Here is a 13,104-nt window from a genome sequence, read left to right as displayed (position 1 = left end):
TGTGGGCGTCTGAATGAAAGCTTTTGTCCCTTTCTCCATCCTCAGGGCCCTCGGGTCTCAGAGCGAGCTCTGAAGCCCATTGGGATTTTCACAAGTCGTCTTCCACCAAGCCTGCTGCTTGGGAGTTTCGGGAGAACGGCAGCGACCGTCCTAAAGAACACTATGCTGGAGACGGGTAGGGAGGGAGAGGGAGAGTCTATTGCGGGGCTGGGATCCCACCCCAGCCAACTCCCCTGGTGCCGCTACTCACACCACCGCAGTGAGGACCTCCTGGATGCCCTGCTGAAGCCCTGCGTCCTTCTTGTACGCCTCCACCAGGGACAGGGCCTGGTCATAGTTGACACAGTAGGTCCTGTAGACACCCTCTATGTCCTCTCTGAGCTCCAGGAATAGGCTACCTGTGGGAACAAAGATCCCAGAGGGTCCTGCTGGCTCTCTTCGAAACAGCAGGAGCCCAGCTGACTCCCCTGTTTCCTCTCAGGACTCCCAGAGAGCCAGAGAGAGCCTGCCTTTCACCCTTTCCTCTGGGAGCCAGTATATTCCGACGGGACACCGTGTACCAAACACGGACTTCATAACCACATGTGGCTCCCAGAGGGTTTCTGGGCTGAAAGCAAGCAAGGTAAAGAGAAAATCCAAGAAGGTTTTGGGGGGACGGGGGTTGTTTCGTTTTGGGGATTTTTTTAATGGTGTCTGTTAAGCGCTTACTATGTGCCAAGCCCTGTACTAAGTGCCGGGGTAGATAAAACCTAATCAGGTCCCACATGAGGCTCACAATCTTAATCCCCATTTTACAAATGAGGGAACCGAGCATAGGGAAGAGAAGTGACTTGCGAGGGGTCACACAGCCCAAAACTGGCAGAGACTGAATTAGAATCTTTGGACTCCCAGGCCCGTGCTCTATCCCCTTGGCAACGCTGCTGGTTCTGCTGGTTTTAGCAGGTTTCAGGTTTCACATAAAGACCTGGCCAAAGCATTTTCATGATTACATATGTGACCACAGCAAAAATTTCTATGAGGATCACTTTTAGGGGCTAAATTCAACACTCCCTGCCTGGAACTGCTATAAGATAGCCAGCAGATTTCATTCTAGTTTTTAGCCACTTTTCTGGGGTGAATTACCAAACTAGTCCTGGGGTGGAGGGATCTGAAACAATCCACCATTTAAGCAGAGAGAAAAACAAGCCATCGGGCATATCCGAAGCTCACTCTAAATGCCGCCAGTATCCCGAGGCTGTGCTCCTCCCCTCAATCAGTGGTACTTATTGAGTGTTTGCTGTGTGTAGAGCACTATATTAGACACTTGGGAGAGTGCAATAGAGTTAGTAGACATGATCCCTGCTTTCAAGAAGTTTACGGTCTAGCGGAGAAGGCAGAAAAAATAATTTACAGATAAGAGGAAGTAAATAGGGATACGTATAAGAGTGCTTGTTCAGGAGGTTGGGAGTACACAGGCTTATTGGTAGCGTGGAACTGTTGAAGCAGTAGTTGGAGGGGAGATAATGAGAATGAATTAGAGAAGGCTTCTTGGAGGAGTTGTGATTTCAGAAGGGCTTTGAAGCTGGAGATTGCTGCGCTCTGGCAGAGGTGAAGTGGAAGAGTTTCAGAGAGGAAAAGTAAAGGTGTGAACAAAAGGTCACCTAAGCACTTGGGTACTCACACCTCTCCCTCACTTTTGCACTTCTTACATATCAATCAACCAAAGGCATTTATGGAGCTTAGCAGAGCACTGTGCTAAGCGCTTGGGAGAAACAATGCAACAGTTAGCAAACACATTCCCTGCTCATAATGAGTTTTACAGTCTAGAGGATGAGCTTAAAGTCTAGTGGATCTTCAGTTTCTTTTGCTTTCCCCAATGTGTAATTTATTTCTGTATCTGCCTCTCCCGCTAAATAGTAAGCTCCTTGAGGGCAGGGATCAAGTCTACTAACTGCTGAGAAGCAGCATGGCTTAGTAGATAGAGGACAGGTTTGGGAGTCAGAGGATGTGGGTTCTAATCCCAGCCCCACCACTTTTCTGCCGTGTGACCTCGGGCAAGTCACTCACTTCTCTGGGCCTCAGTTACCTCATCCTTAAAATGGGAATTAAGAGTGTGAGCCCTGTGTGAGACAGGGACTGTGTTCAACCTGACTAATTTGAATCTAACCTAGTGCTTAGAACAGTGCCTGGCAACACAGTAAGTGCTTAACAAGTACCATAACTATTATTAACTTTACCGCACTCTCCCAAGTGCCTAGACGAGTGTTCCATCCAGAGTACGAGCCCAGGAACTAATATGGATTGAGAGGCTAAAGACAGAAGAGGTTAACTTGAGAGCTGGGCTGTAGTGAAAGAAGAGAGTGGATATGTAGGAGGAAGAGAACTGACCTAGAGTCTTAAATCAGAGATGCTGGGAGGAATGTTAAGCATTTGAGATTTGGTGGGGAGTGGCGAGATATGTCGACAACAACATTTTGTGAAAACAACTGGGGCTGCAGAGTTTAGTACGGACGGAAAGCGGAAGGATAAGCTGGAGAGAAGGAGAGCAGCGAGGAGGAGGCTGAGGCAGTAGGCAAGCCAGACTGTGACCAAGACCTACTTTGCTGTGTAGCTTCAGAGCCTCCGGCACCCAAAAGACTGTCCAAAGTGCTGGGCTCCCTTTCTTCATGGCAGAGAGACATATGTGGGCCTGACCGTTCCCTGAAGACAAACCCTAGTACTCCAACTCGAGAGATGATGGGCTACTCTGCCCCCCTTCAAAGTCCTATTGAAGGCACATCTCTTCCAAGAGGCCTTCCCTGACTAAGCCCCATTTTCCCCTTCTCCCATTCCCTTCTATACTGCCCTGACTTGCGCCTTTTATTTATACCCCCATCCCAGCCCCGAGACGCTGATGTACCCATCTGTAATTGTATTTATTCCTATTAATGTCTGTCTCCCCCCTAGACTCTAAGCTCCTTGTGGGCAGGGAATGTCTGCTTATTGTTGTGTTCTACCCACCCAATCGCTTAATAGTGATTTGCACACAGGAAGTGCTCAATAAATACGAGTGAATGAATGAATGAATCCCCCCGTTACCCAGGGGAGAATAAGGAAGAGAGGGCAGGCGAACCCCAAGGTCGATATGGTTCTTGCCACAGTATGTCATAATACCCCAGCCTGGTCCACTGGCCCATTTCCAAAGCGTTTTAGTCAGGGAAAAATCCCAAGCAGTTTCCCCGTCACTGTGCCTCAGGAACCATGATGGAAAGGGCGACCAGTCTCTCAGTCAATCAATCGTATTAACTGAGCGCTTACTGTATGCAGAGCACTGTACTAAGCACTTGGGAGAGTACAATATAAGAATACACAGGCACATTTCCTGTTCACATTGACTACCACTGGCCAGGAACTTCCCAAAACCTCCTAAAGCATTATCCAATACTTTACCTTTCCCTCTAGACTGTAAACTGGTTGTAGGCAGAGTCTACCAACTCTGTTCGTACTCTACTCTCCCAAGCACTTAGTACAGGGCTCAGCACTCAGTAATCAGTCAATCGATCAATGGTATTGAGCACTCACTATGTGCAGAGCACTGTACTAAGCGCTTGGGAGAGTACAATGCAACAGAGTTCCCTGCCTTTATATTCACATTCCCTGCCTTTATAATAATAATGATGATGGCATTTGTTAAGCGCTTACTAGGTGCCAAGCACTGTTCTAAGGGCTGGGGTAGATATAAGGTAATCAGGTTGCTCCACGTGGGGCTTACAGTCTTAATCCCCGTTTTACAGATGAGGTAACTGAGGCACCGAGAAGTTAAGGGATTTGCCCAAAGTCACACAGCCGCTAAGTGGCAGAGCCGGGATTAGAACCCACAACCTCTGACTCCCAAGCCCGGACTCTTTCCACTGAGCCACGCTGCTTCTCTAGAGAAAGCATTCAGTGACATCACCCAACATTCCAGCCACAGAGGTTTATGCCCGAGTCTTTAGACCTGAAATGTGAATGCTCACTGAAAAGATCTTGGAGGGGAATCCTTCTCAAAGTTTTCATGAAAAAGCAGCATAGTCTAGTGGTTAGAGCACGGGCCTGGGAGTCAGAAAGATCTGCCACTTGCCAGCTGTGTGACTTTGGGCAAGTCACTTAACTTCTCGGTGCCTCAGTTCCCTCATCTGTAAAATGGGGATTAAGACTGTGAGCCCCACGTGGGACAACCTGATTCCCCTGTGTCTACCCCAGCGCTTAGAACAGTGCTCGGCACATAGTAAGCGCTTAACAAATACCAACATTATTATTATTATCCAAGTTCTAATCTCCATTCTGCCACTTGACTGCTGTGTGTCCTTAGGCAAGTCATTTCATTTCTCTGTACCTCAGTTCCCTCATCTATAAAATGGGGATTCATAATTATAATAATGATGGTATTTGTTAAGCGCTTACTACGTGCCAAACACTGTTCTAAGTGCTGGGATAGATACAAGATAATCAGGCTACCCCACATTGGGCTCCCAGTCTTAATTCCCATTTTACAGATGAAGTAACTGAGGCACTTGCCTGAAGTCGCACCGCTGACAAGCGGCGGAGCCGGGATTAGAACCCACTACCTCTGACTCCCAAGCCCGTGCTCTTTCCACCGAGCCACGCTGCTTCTCGAGTTAAGATGGCACTGCTCGCACCTGTGGCTGTTGCCCACCCAGAACCCTGGCCCCAGTTGGACTTTCCAGCTGATCTGATCCCGCTGATTCTCAACCCGGAGTGACTACCTAAGGGAAACCCCTCACTTTCGAACTTACTGATCAGACTAAGTTGTTCGGAACTTCCGGGAGCCGCCGCCTCCAAGCCTCTGAGGAGACGGAGAGAGACCAGTACGATGTCGTCCATGTTGGAGAAAAGTATGTCCAGGTCACCCTCCGGCAGCTGGAAAGGCCGAGAAAGCCACATGAGGCCGTGAATGGGAAACAGCCTGGCTTGAGCATTTTAATAGTCACTACAAGCGGGTTAGAGTCTCCATTCCAGGAGCTGGTCAGCTCTGGAAGTTGGGATTCTTGAGGGAAGGAAATACGGCAAGAGGGAGAAAGCTGGCAGTTTTTCTCCAGGGTCACTTCTTCGGTCAGCTGCCTAGCTGGGATGGCTCCGGGATGACCCGATGAATTTCACTTCCCGACGACGTGACTGTTACGGTCTTACACCGTAATAGATTCTCCTGCAGCCAGGGAGAATCTCTCTCCGCCTCGCCCCTCCCCGAGTTTTGAGTAATCTCTTTCCCAACATCACCCCCCTTAATCAATACCACAGTTCAAGTGTGTAAAGAGCGACGCTAAGCAATCGGACTCTGGAGTTGTATGTCTGCCTCTTTTTCTTTATGGTATTTGTTAAGCACTTACTATGCACCGGGCACTGCTCTAAGCGCTAAAGTAGATACAAGGTCATCATTCATTCATTCAATAGTATTTACTAAGTGCTTACTATGTGCAGAGCACTATACTAAGTGCTTGGGAAAGTATGATACAACAACAAAGAGTGACAGTATCGAGGAAACTCACAGTCCATATCCCAAATGGGGCTCATACCCTGAATCCCCATTTTACAGATGAGGAAACTGACGCCCAGAGAAGTGACTTGCCCAAGATCGCACAGCAGGCAAGAGATGGAGCAGGGATTAGAACTCAGGTCCTCCTGACTCCCAGGCCTGTGCTCTATCCACTAGGCCATGCTGCTTCGTGCTTCTTCCGCCCCCAACTTCTCCTTTCCTCCGTTACCTGCTTCAGGTGGCCCCGAATATCCGAGGTGCACAGCTGGAGAGTACGCACATAGCTCGCCTCTGTCCTGATCAGCTCGTCCGCGGCCAGCCTTTGCTTCGACTCCATTTTGTCGAGGGGCTCCGTTTCCTCTTTCGGGTGACTTTGGTCCCCCGGGCCCTCTGTCGTGACGGCTGTCTCGTCCGGACTGGAATCTGCCATGTCATCAGAAACTGAGAGACACAAAGGTAGGGGGTGTCCATTACATCACTAGTTTATTTCTGCCCCCCACGTCCATTGAGAGACATTGCTTTCTACACGTCAAAGGAAGTTGCTGACTAGCAAGTGTGACTAGTGTCCCAGAGGGTCACTTTGGTACTTGCCACTTGGGCCCGTAGAGAAGCAGCATGACTTAGTGGAAAGAGCACGGGCCTGGGAGTCAGACGACCTGGATGGTAATCCTGGCTCCACCACTTGTCTGCTGCGTGACCTTGGGCAAGTCATTTTGCTTCTCTGTGCTTCAGTTACCTCATCTGTAAAATGGGGATGAAGACTGTGAGCCCCATGTGGGATAGGGACTTTGTCCAAACCGAATGGCTTGTATACACGCCAACACTTAATACGATGATGAATATAGTAAGCGCTTAACAGATACCACAATTATTATGATTTTTGTTATTACGATTATTATTATGGTTCTTTCTGAAGTCAAACTGTAGCTTTCCGGAGGCCTCCAGAGCAGGCCTTCTTTGTGACTCTCTCCCTTTCAGCTGTAGACTCTAACGGTGGATGTTACCCCCAACGATCTCTTATTATTGATTCTGCTTCCTGGTGCCAGCTTTCCCCTCCTCCCACCACCTGAAGATGCATAAAGTAGCATAAAATAGAGGGCAAGAATAATAATAATAATGATAATAATTGTGGTATTTGTTAAGCGCTTACTGTGTGCCAGGCAGTATACTAAGCGCTGGGGTGGATTCAAGCAAATCAGGTTGGACTCCGTCCCTGTCCCATATGGGTTTTACGGTCTCAATCCCCATTTTACAAATGAGGTAACTGAGGCCCAGAGAAGTGAAAAGACTCACCCAAGGTCACCCAGCAGACAAGTGGTGGAGCAGGGATTAGAACCCATGACCTTCTGACTCCCAGGCCCTTGCTCTATCCACTCTGCCATGCTGTCAAACCTCCCCTGAGCTTTATCAGCAGCAGCCTGCTAGGAGCAGCTGATCAATCAATCAATCAGTGATATTTATTGAGTGCTTACTGTGTACAGAGCACTGTAGGAAGTTACTTGGGAAAGAATAATAGAGTTGGTAGACACGTTCCCTGCCCACAGTGAGCTTACAATCAAAAGTGGGGAGACGGAGAGAAATTACGGCTGCGGACATAATAATGATGTTGGTATTTGTTAAGCGCTTACTATGTGCAGAGCACTGTTCTAAGCGCTGGGAGAGATACAGGGTGATCAGATTGTCCCTCGTGAGGCTCACAGTCTTCATCCCCATTTTACAGATGAGGTAACTGAGGCCCAGAGAAGCTAAGGGAAAGCCCACAGTCACACAGCTGACAAGTGGCAGAGCGGCATTCGAACCCATGGCCTCTGACTCCCGAGCCCGGGATCTTTCCACTGAGCCACGCTGCTTCCCATGAGTGCACCAAACCCCCACAACTCAAAATTTATGGGAGGATGGGGGCTAGCACAGCTCCCTGCTCTCCTTAGCATCTCTCAACTGGTTCAACAAGATGGTGGCTTCTGGGGTTAATTACCAACGGGGCCCGGTGGCTTAGTTAATTACCAGGGGCTGTGGCTTAGTGGGCGAAGATTAAGCCAACCACATATTGTCCAGTGGAGGCTGGACTCCTCTCAGGTGAGAGACCAAGAAGAAGGCCCTGGCCTGAGGAGAGACCACGCAGAGAAAGCCCAGTGAGAATGATCACTGGGTCATGTCTCCCAGCCATCTCGCGTTTGGAAAATGGATCTTTTGCAATCTAGCAGAAGCGGAAGCAGCATGGCATAGTGGATAGTGTACAGTAGTGTGGCTCAGTGGAAAGAGCCCGGGCTTTAGAATCAGAGGTCATGGGTTCGAATCCCTGCTCTGCCACTTGTCAGCTGTGTGACTGTGGGCAAGTCACTTAATAATAATAACAATAATGTTCGTGTTTGTTAAGCGCTTACCATGTGCCCAGCACTGTTCTAAGCGCTGGAGTAGACACAAGGGAATCAGGTTGTCCCACGTGGGGCTCACAGTCTTAATCCCCATTTTACAGATGAGGTAACTGAGGCACCGAGAAGTTAAGTGACTTGCCCAAAGTCACACAGCTGACAAATGGTCGAGCCGGTATTTGAACCCGTGACCTCTGACTCCAGAGCCCGTGCTCTTTCCACTGAGCCATGCTGCTTCACTTAACCTCTCTGTGCCTCGGTTACCTCATCTGTAAAATGGGGATTAAGACTGGGAGCCCCACGTGGGACAACCTGATTCCCCTGTGTCCACCCCAGCGCTTAGAACAGTGATCTGCACACAGCAGGCGCTTAACAAATACCAACATTATCACTGTTATTATTACAGGCCTGGGAGTCAGAAGGTCATGGATTCTAATCCTGACTCAGCTACTTGTCTGCTTTGTGACTTTGGGCAAGTCGCTTCACTTCTCTGGGCCTCAATTACCTCATCTGTAAAATGGGGATTGAGACTGTAAACGTCACATGGGACAAGTGACTGTATCCAACCTGATTGCGACAACCTGATTCCCCTGTGTCCACCCCAGCGCTTAGAACAGTGCTCTGCACACAGCAGGCGCTTAATAAATACCAACATTATCACCGTTATTATTACAGGCCTGGGAGTCAGAAGGTCATGGATTCTAATCCTGACTCAGCTACTTGTCTGCTGTGTGACTTTGGGCAAGTCGCTTCACTTCTCTGGGCCTCAGTTACCTCATCTGTAAAATGGGGATTGAGACTGTAAACGTCACATGGGACAAGTGACTGTATCCAACCTGATTTGCTTGTATCCACCTCAGTGCTTATACAGTGCCTGGCACATAGTGAGTGCATAATAAATACCATCATTTTTTTTTAAGCTGCGTAGCTACCCCCAAATGTTCCCAGAGTCTCAGCTACAGGAAAGGGTGCTATTCATTCATTCATTCATTCAATGGTATTTATTGAGCACTTACTGTGTGCAGAGCACTGTACTAAGCACTTGGAATGTACAATTCGGCAACAGACAGGGATAATCCCTGCCCAACAACGGGCTCCTGGGCTGAGATCAGAGACCGGCTCAATCCTGTCCCAACCTTTTCCTCACCCACTTTCTTCCCTGCCGTTCCCTTCACGGTGCCTAGTTCCTTGATGGGAACTCGTGAAAACCTGGAAAATTCAGGACTCGAAAGGGGTGGGGAAGACTGTTGCCTGGCTACTGAAATGAAGCAGAGTTACAAACTTCTTCCTTGAAGGGCTTTTTGTTTTAATTGCATTTGTTGAGTGCTTACTGTGTGCCAGGCATTGTCCTAAGGGTTGGGTTAGATATACGATAATTGGGTTGGACATAGTCCATGTCCCACGTAGGGCTCCCAGTCTTAACTCCCTTTTCCGGGGGAGTTTATTGAGGCCCAGAGAAGTGAAGTGACTTGCCCAGGGACAGCCAGCAGACAAGAGACGGAGCTGGGATTAAAATTCAGGTCCTTCTGATTCCCAGGCCTGTGCTCTACTAGGCCACGCTGCTTCTTTTGAAGGTTGACAGAGAGGGGCAGCTGCGAATCAGGTTGGTGATCCCGGTGGGTGAGAGGGCCGGCTTCTGGGCCTGTGCTCAGTGAGGGGAAGAAGCCCAGGGTGTAGGAGGAGGTAAATACCATGCTAGCCCCCCTCACCCTCTCATAGCCCCTACCCCCAGCCAGCAGCCCACTACCTAGCTGTGCTCTATCACTTCAGGACTTTTGTGAGCCTCAGTGGAAAGAGCCTGGGCTTCGGAGTCAGAGGTCATGGGTTCGACTGCCGGCTCTGCCACTTGTCAGCTGTGTGACCGTGGGCAAGTCACTTCTCTGGGCCTCATCTGTAAAATGAGGATTAACTGTGAGCCTCACGTGGGACAACCCGATGACCCTGTATCTCCCCCAGCGCTTAGAACAGTGCTCGGCACATAGTAAGCGCTTAACAAATGCCGACATTATTAGTCATCCCAGATATCTCTTCTACAGACCTAGCATTTCATAGGTACATTCATTTATTTAATCTATTTATATTAAGGTCAGTCTCCCCCTCTAGACTGTAAGCTCCTTGTGGGCAAGAATGTGTCTGTTTGTTAATGATAATAATAATGTTAGTATTTGTTAAGCGCTTACTATGTGCTGGGGTAGATGCAAGGTAATCAGATGGCCCTCGTGAGGCTCTCAGTCTTAATCCCCATTTTACAGATGAGGGAACTGAGGCACAGAGAAGTTAAGTGACTGGCCCAAAGTCACACAGCTGACATGTGAGATTCCCCTGTGTCTACCCCAGCGCTTAGAACAGTGCTCTGCACATAGTAAGCGCTTAACAAATACCAACATTATTATTATTATTATGTGAGGGAGCCGGCATTAGAACACATGACTTCTGACTCCCAAGCCCGGGCTCTTACCACTAAGCTATACTGTTTGTTGTTATATTGTTATATTGTAGTCTCCCAAGCACTTAATACAGTGCTCTGCACACAGTAAGTGCTTAATAAATATGATTGAATGAATGAATGAATGAGGTTGTGGGGGATGGGTGTGGGGGATGACTGTAAGCTCCTTGTGGGCAGGGAATGTGTCTATTGTTATATTGTACTCTCCCAAGCGCTTAGTACAGTGCTCTGCACACAGAAAGCACTCAATAAGTACGATTGACTGACAGAACAATGGAACGGCACAGACGAGAGAAGGGAAAGCAGGACTTTGGAGTTTGCTTATTGTCAAACAGAAATCCCAGCCGTGGACAACAAGCCTTTTCTTGTCAGCAGTGGTGCTGTAGTATCTGTCCCGTGTGACCATCCAGGGACTGACCCTCACATCCTGTATTCATTGCTCAGATTTGGAAGTTGAGAATTCTGTGATTTGGGGTTTGTTTGGCTTTTTTTTTTTTTTTTTGGAGAAAAACATTCTGTTCGCACCATAATCCAATTCTCATCTTTCTCTCATGCAGCTCAAAGCTCCTGACTGCACTCATCACACCTTCTCACACAACTGGGAATAAGAAAAACACTCACGCAATTCCCGCATGCCCCGTCCTTATTTGGAAGCAGCGTGACCTAGTGGATAGAACACGGGTCTGGGAATCAGAGGGACCTGGGTTCTAATCCCAGCTCCGCCACTTTGATGTGTGACCTTGGGCAAGTTGCTTCACTTCTTTGAGACTCAGTTACCTCATCTGTAAAATGGGGCTCAAGACTGTGAGTCCCATGTGGGACGGGACTGTGTCCAACCTAATGAGCGGGTATCTACCCCGGCTCTTAGAACAGGGTTTGACATATAGTGAGCGTCATCACCACCCCTCTAACAAGACTTTGGATGCTCAACTTCAAACTCTCAGATGTATGATTGTTGCTGAGCCCATCTCATTCATTGATTTGAATAAACGAATGAATGGGAGAGTTTCTGTTGCTGTCTTATGCTGGCGAATTATGTCCGACCCATAGCGACTCCATGGACACATGTCTCCCAGAGCGCCCCACCTCCATCTGCAATCGTTCTGGTAGTGTATCCGTAGAGTTTTCTTCGTAAAAATACGGAAATGGTTTACCACTGACTCCTTCCTCTCAGTACACCTGAGTCTCCGCCCTCAACTCTCTCCCGTGCCGCTGCTGCCCAGCCTGGGTGAGTTTTGATTTGTAGCAGTTGGCCTTCCACTCGCTAGCCACTGGCCAAGCTAGGAATGGAATGGGTTAGGCCTCTGCTTCACTCTCCCTCCCGTAGTCGAGACTGGGAGAGGACTGGGAACTCTCCAGGTGCCACCCTGAGAAGCAAATGGGACAGTACAATATAACAATAAACAGACACATTCCCTACCCACCACGGAGCTTGCAACCTTCCCCTTGCTCCAAAGTCTAACTTCTGGGAGTATCTTTTGCGTGAGGGTGAGCATTGGGGTGCTCACAGAGTTATTTCGAGCTGCTCACAAGCACTCCCAAGAGCTCTCCACCTAAACCAAGCAAGGAGAGGTCTTCTTTCATCTCCCTGATTAAACCCTCATTTCCTTTTCTCTCACTCTCCTCTGAGTTGCCCTTGATTTGCTCCCTTTATTCTTGCCCGCTCCCAGCGCTGGGGTAGATACAAGCTAATCAGGTTGGACACAGTTCCAGCCACATAGAACTTATGTACATAGCTATAATTTATTTATATTAATTTATTTATAATTTATTTATATTAATGTCTGTCTCCCCCTCTAGACCGTAAGCTCTTTGTGGGCGGGGAATGTGTCTGTTTACTGTTGTACTGTACTTAGTGCTACGCTTACAGTAAACAAGGTTGACTGACTCTCTTGGAAGATCGCTGCTCCTTCCACCCACCCTGCATTAGATTGTAATCTTTTTTTTTTAATGGTGTTTAAGTGCTCACTGTGTGCCAGGCACTGTACTGAGTGCTTGGGTAGAAAGATACAAGCTAATCAGGTTGGATCCAATCCCTGTCCCATGTGGGGCTCAATATCTTAATCTCTATTTTACAGTTGAGGTAACTGAGGCAGAGAGAAGTTTAGTGACTTGCCCAAGGTCACCGAGCAGATCCTCTGAATCCCAGGCCTGAGCTCTTTCCACTAGGCCATGTTGCTGTGAGCAGGGAATGTGTCTACTAACTCTGCTGTACTGGATTCTCCCAAGAACTTAGTACGATGTTCTGCACACAGTCAGCGTTCAGCAGATGCCACTGATGGATAGATCGTTTGGAGCTTTAGGGAAAGAAATTGCAGAAACAGAATGGGGCAGGTCTGGGCAGAGGAAAGGGAAGAGTCCAGCAGCCAGAAAGAGGGAGAATGTAGGCAGAAAAGAGGAGACAGTAAAGGGAAGGGAGGGAAATGGAATCTGATGATTGAAGGGAGGAGAGTCAGGGGAATGTTCTGGAAGGGATGTGAGGGAAAGACTTGGCTGAGGAGCAAAAGGAGACTATTTGGTTCACGGATTTTTTTTATGGTATTTGTTAAGCGCTTACTGTGTGCCGGACACTTTACTAAGCACTGGGGTACATACAAGAGGAGCAGCGTGGCACAGTGGAAAGAGCACGGGCTTTGGAGTCAGGGCTCATGAGTTCAAATCCCAGCTCTGCCACTTGTCGGCTGTGTGACTGTGGGCAAGTCACTTAACTTCTCTGTGCCTCAGTTCCCTCATCTGTAAAATGGGGATTAAGACTGTGAGCCCCACGTGGGACAACCTGATTCCCCTGTGTTTAC

General features: G+C 48.5%; 1 protein-coding gene, 1 long non-coding RNA gene and 1 other non-coding gene across 3 annotated transcripts in view; 1 reads left to right on the top strand and 2 right to left on the bottom strand.

The window, feature by feature from the left end:
• The window catches only part of LOC120638052, a 59,282-nt gene extending 53,468 nt beyond the window's left edge, over positions 1-5,814 (top strand). The window contains exon 3 of the long non-coding RNA XR_005659508.1: positions 5,730-5,814. This is a non-coding gene — a long non-coding RNA (uncharacterized LOC120638052). The remainder of the gene's footprint in view (positions 1-5,729) is intronic.
• Positions 1-13,104, bottom strand: part of ARHGEF37 (Rho guanine nucleotide exchange factor 37) — a 37,297-nt gene that overhangs the window by 19,249 nt on the left and 4,944 nt on the right. Inside the window, exons 2-4 of the mRNA XM_029051241.2 lie at positions 5,721-5,932; positions 4,755-4,878; positions 251-398 (exon numbers count right to left, since the gene is read on the bottom strand). Coding sequence (XP_028907074.1) covers positions 251-398; positions 4,755-4,878; positions 5,721-5,921 — 473 coding nt within the window. The 5' untranslated portion in view covers positions 5,922-5,932. The remainder of the gene's footprint in view (positions 1-250; positions 399-4,754; positions 4,879-5,720; positions 5,933-13,104) is intronic.
• On the bottom strand, positions 11,548-11,686 carry LOC114806670. Its single transcript, XR_003754732.1, has one exon. It is a non-coding gene; the product is annotated as a small nucleolar RNA SNORA7 (small nucleolar RNA).

The sequence above is a fragment of the Ornithorhynchus anatinus genome, chromosome X1 (genome assembly GCF_004115215.2).
Source record: "Ornithorhynchus anatinus isolate Pmale09 chromosome X1, mOrnAna1.pri.v4, whole genome shotgun sequence".
In the NCBI taxonomy this organism is placed as follows: Eukaryota; Metazoa; Chordata; class Mammalia; order Monotremata; family Ornithorhynchidae; genus Ornithorhynchus; species Ornithorhynchus anatinus.
The sequence above is the reverse complement of the archived record's forward strand: the minus strand, read 5'-3'. Positions and strand labels throughout refer to the sequence as shown.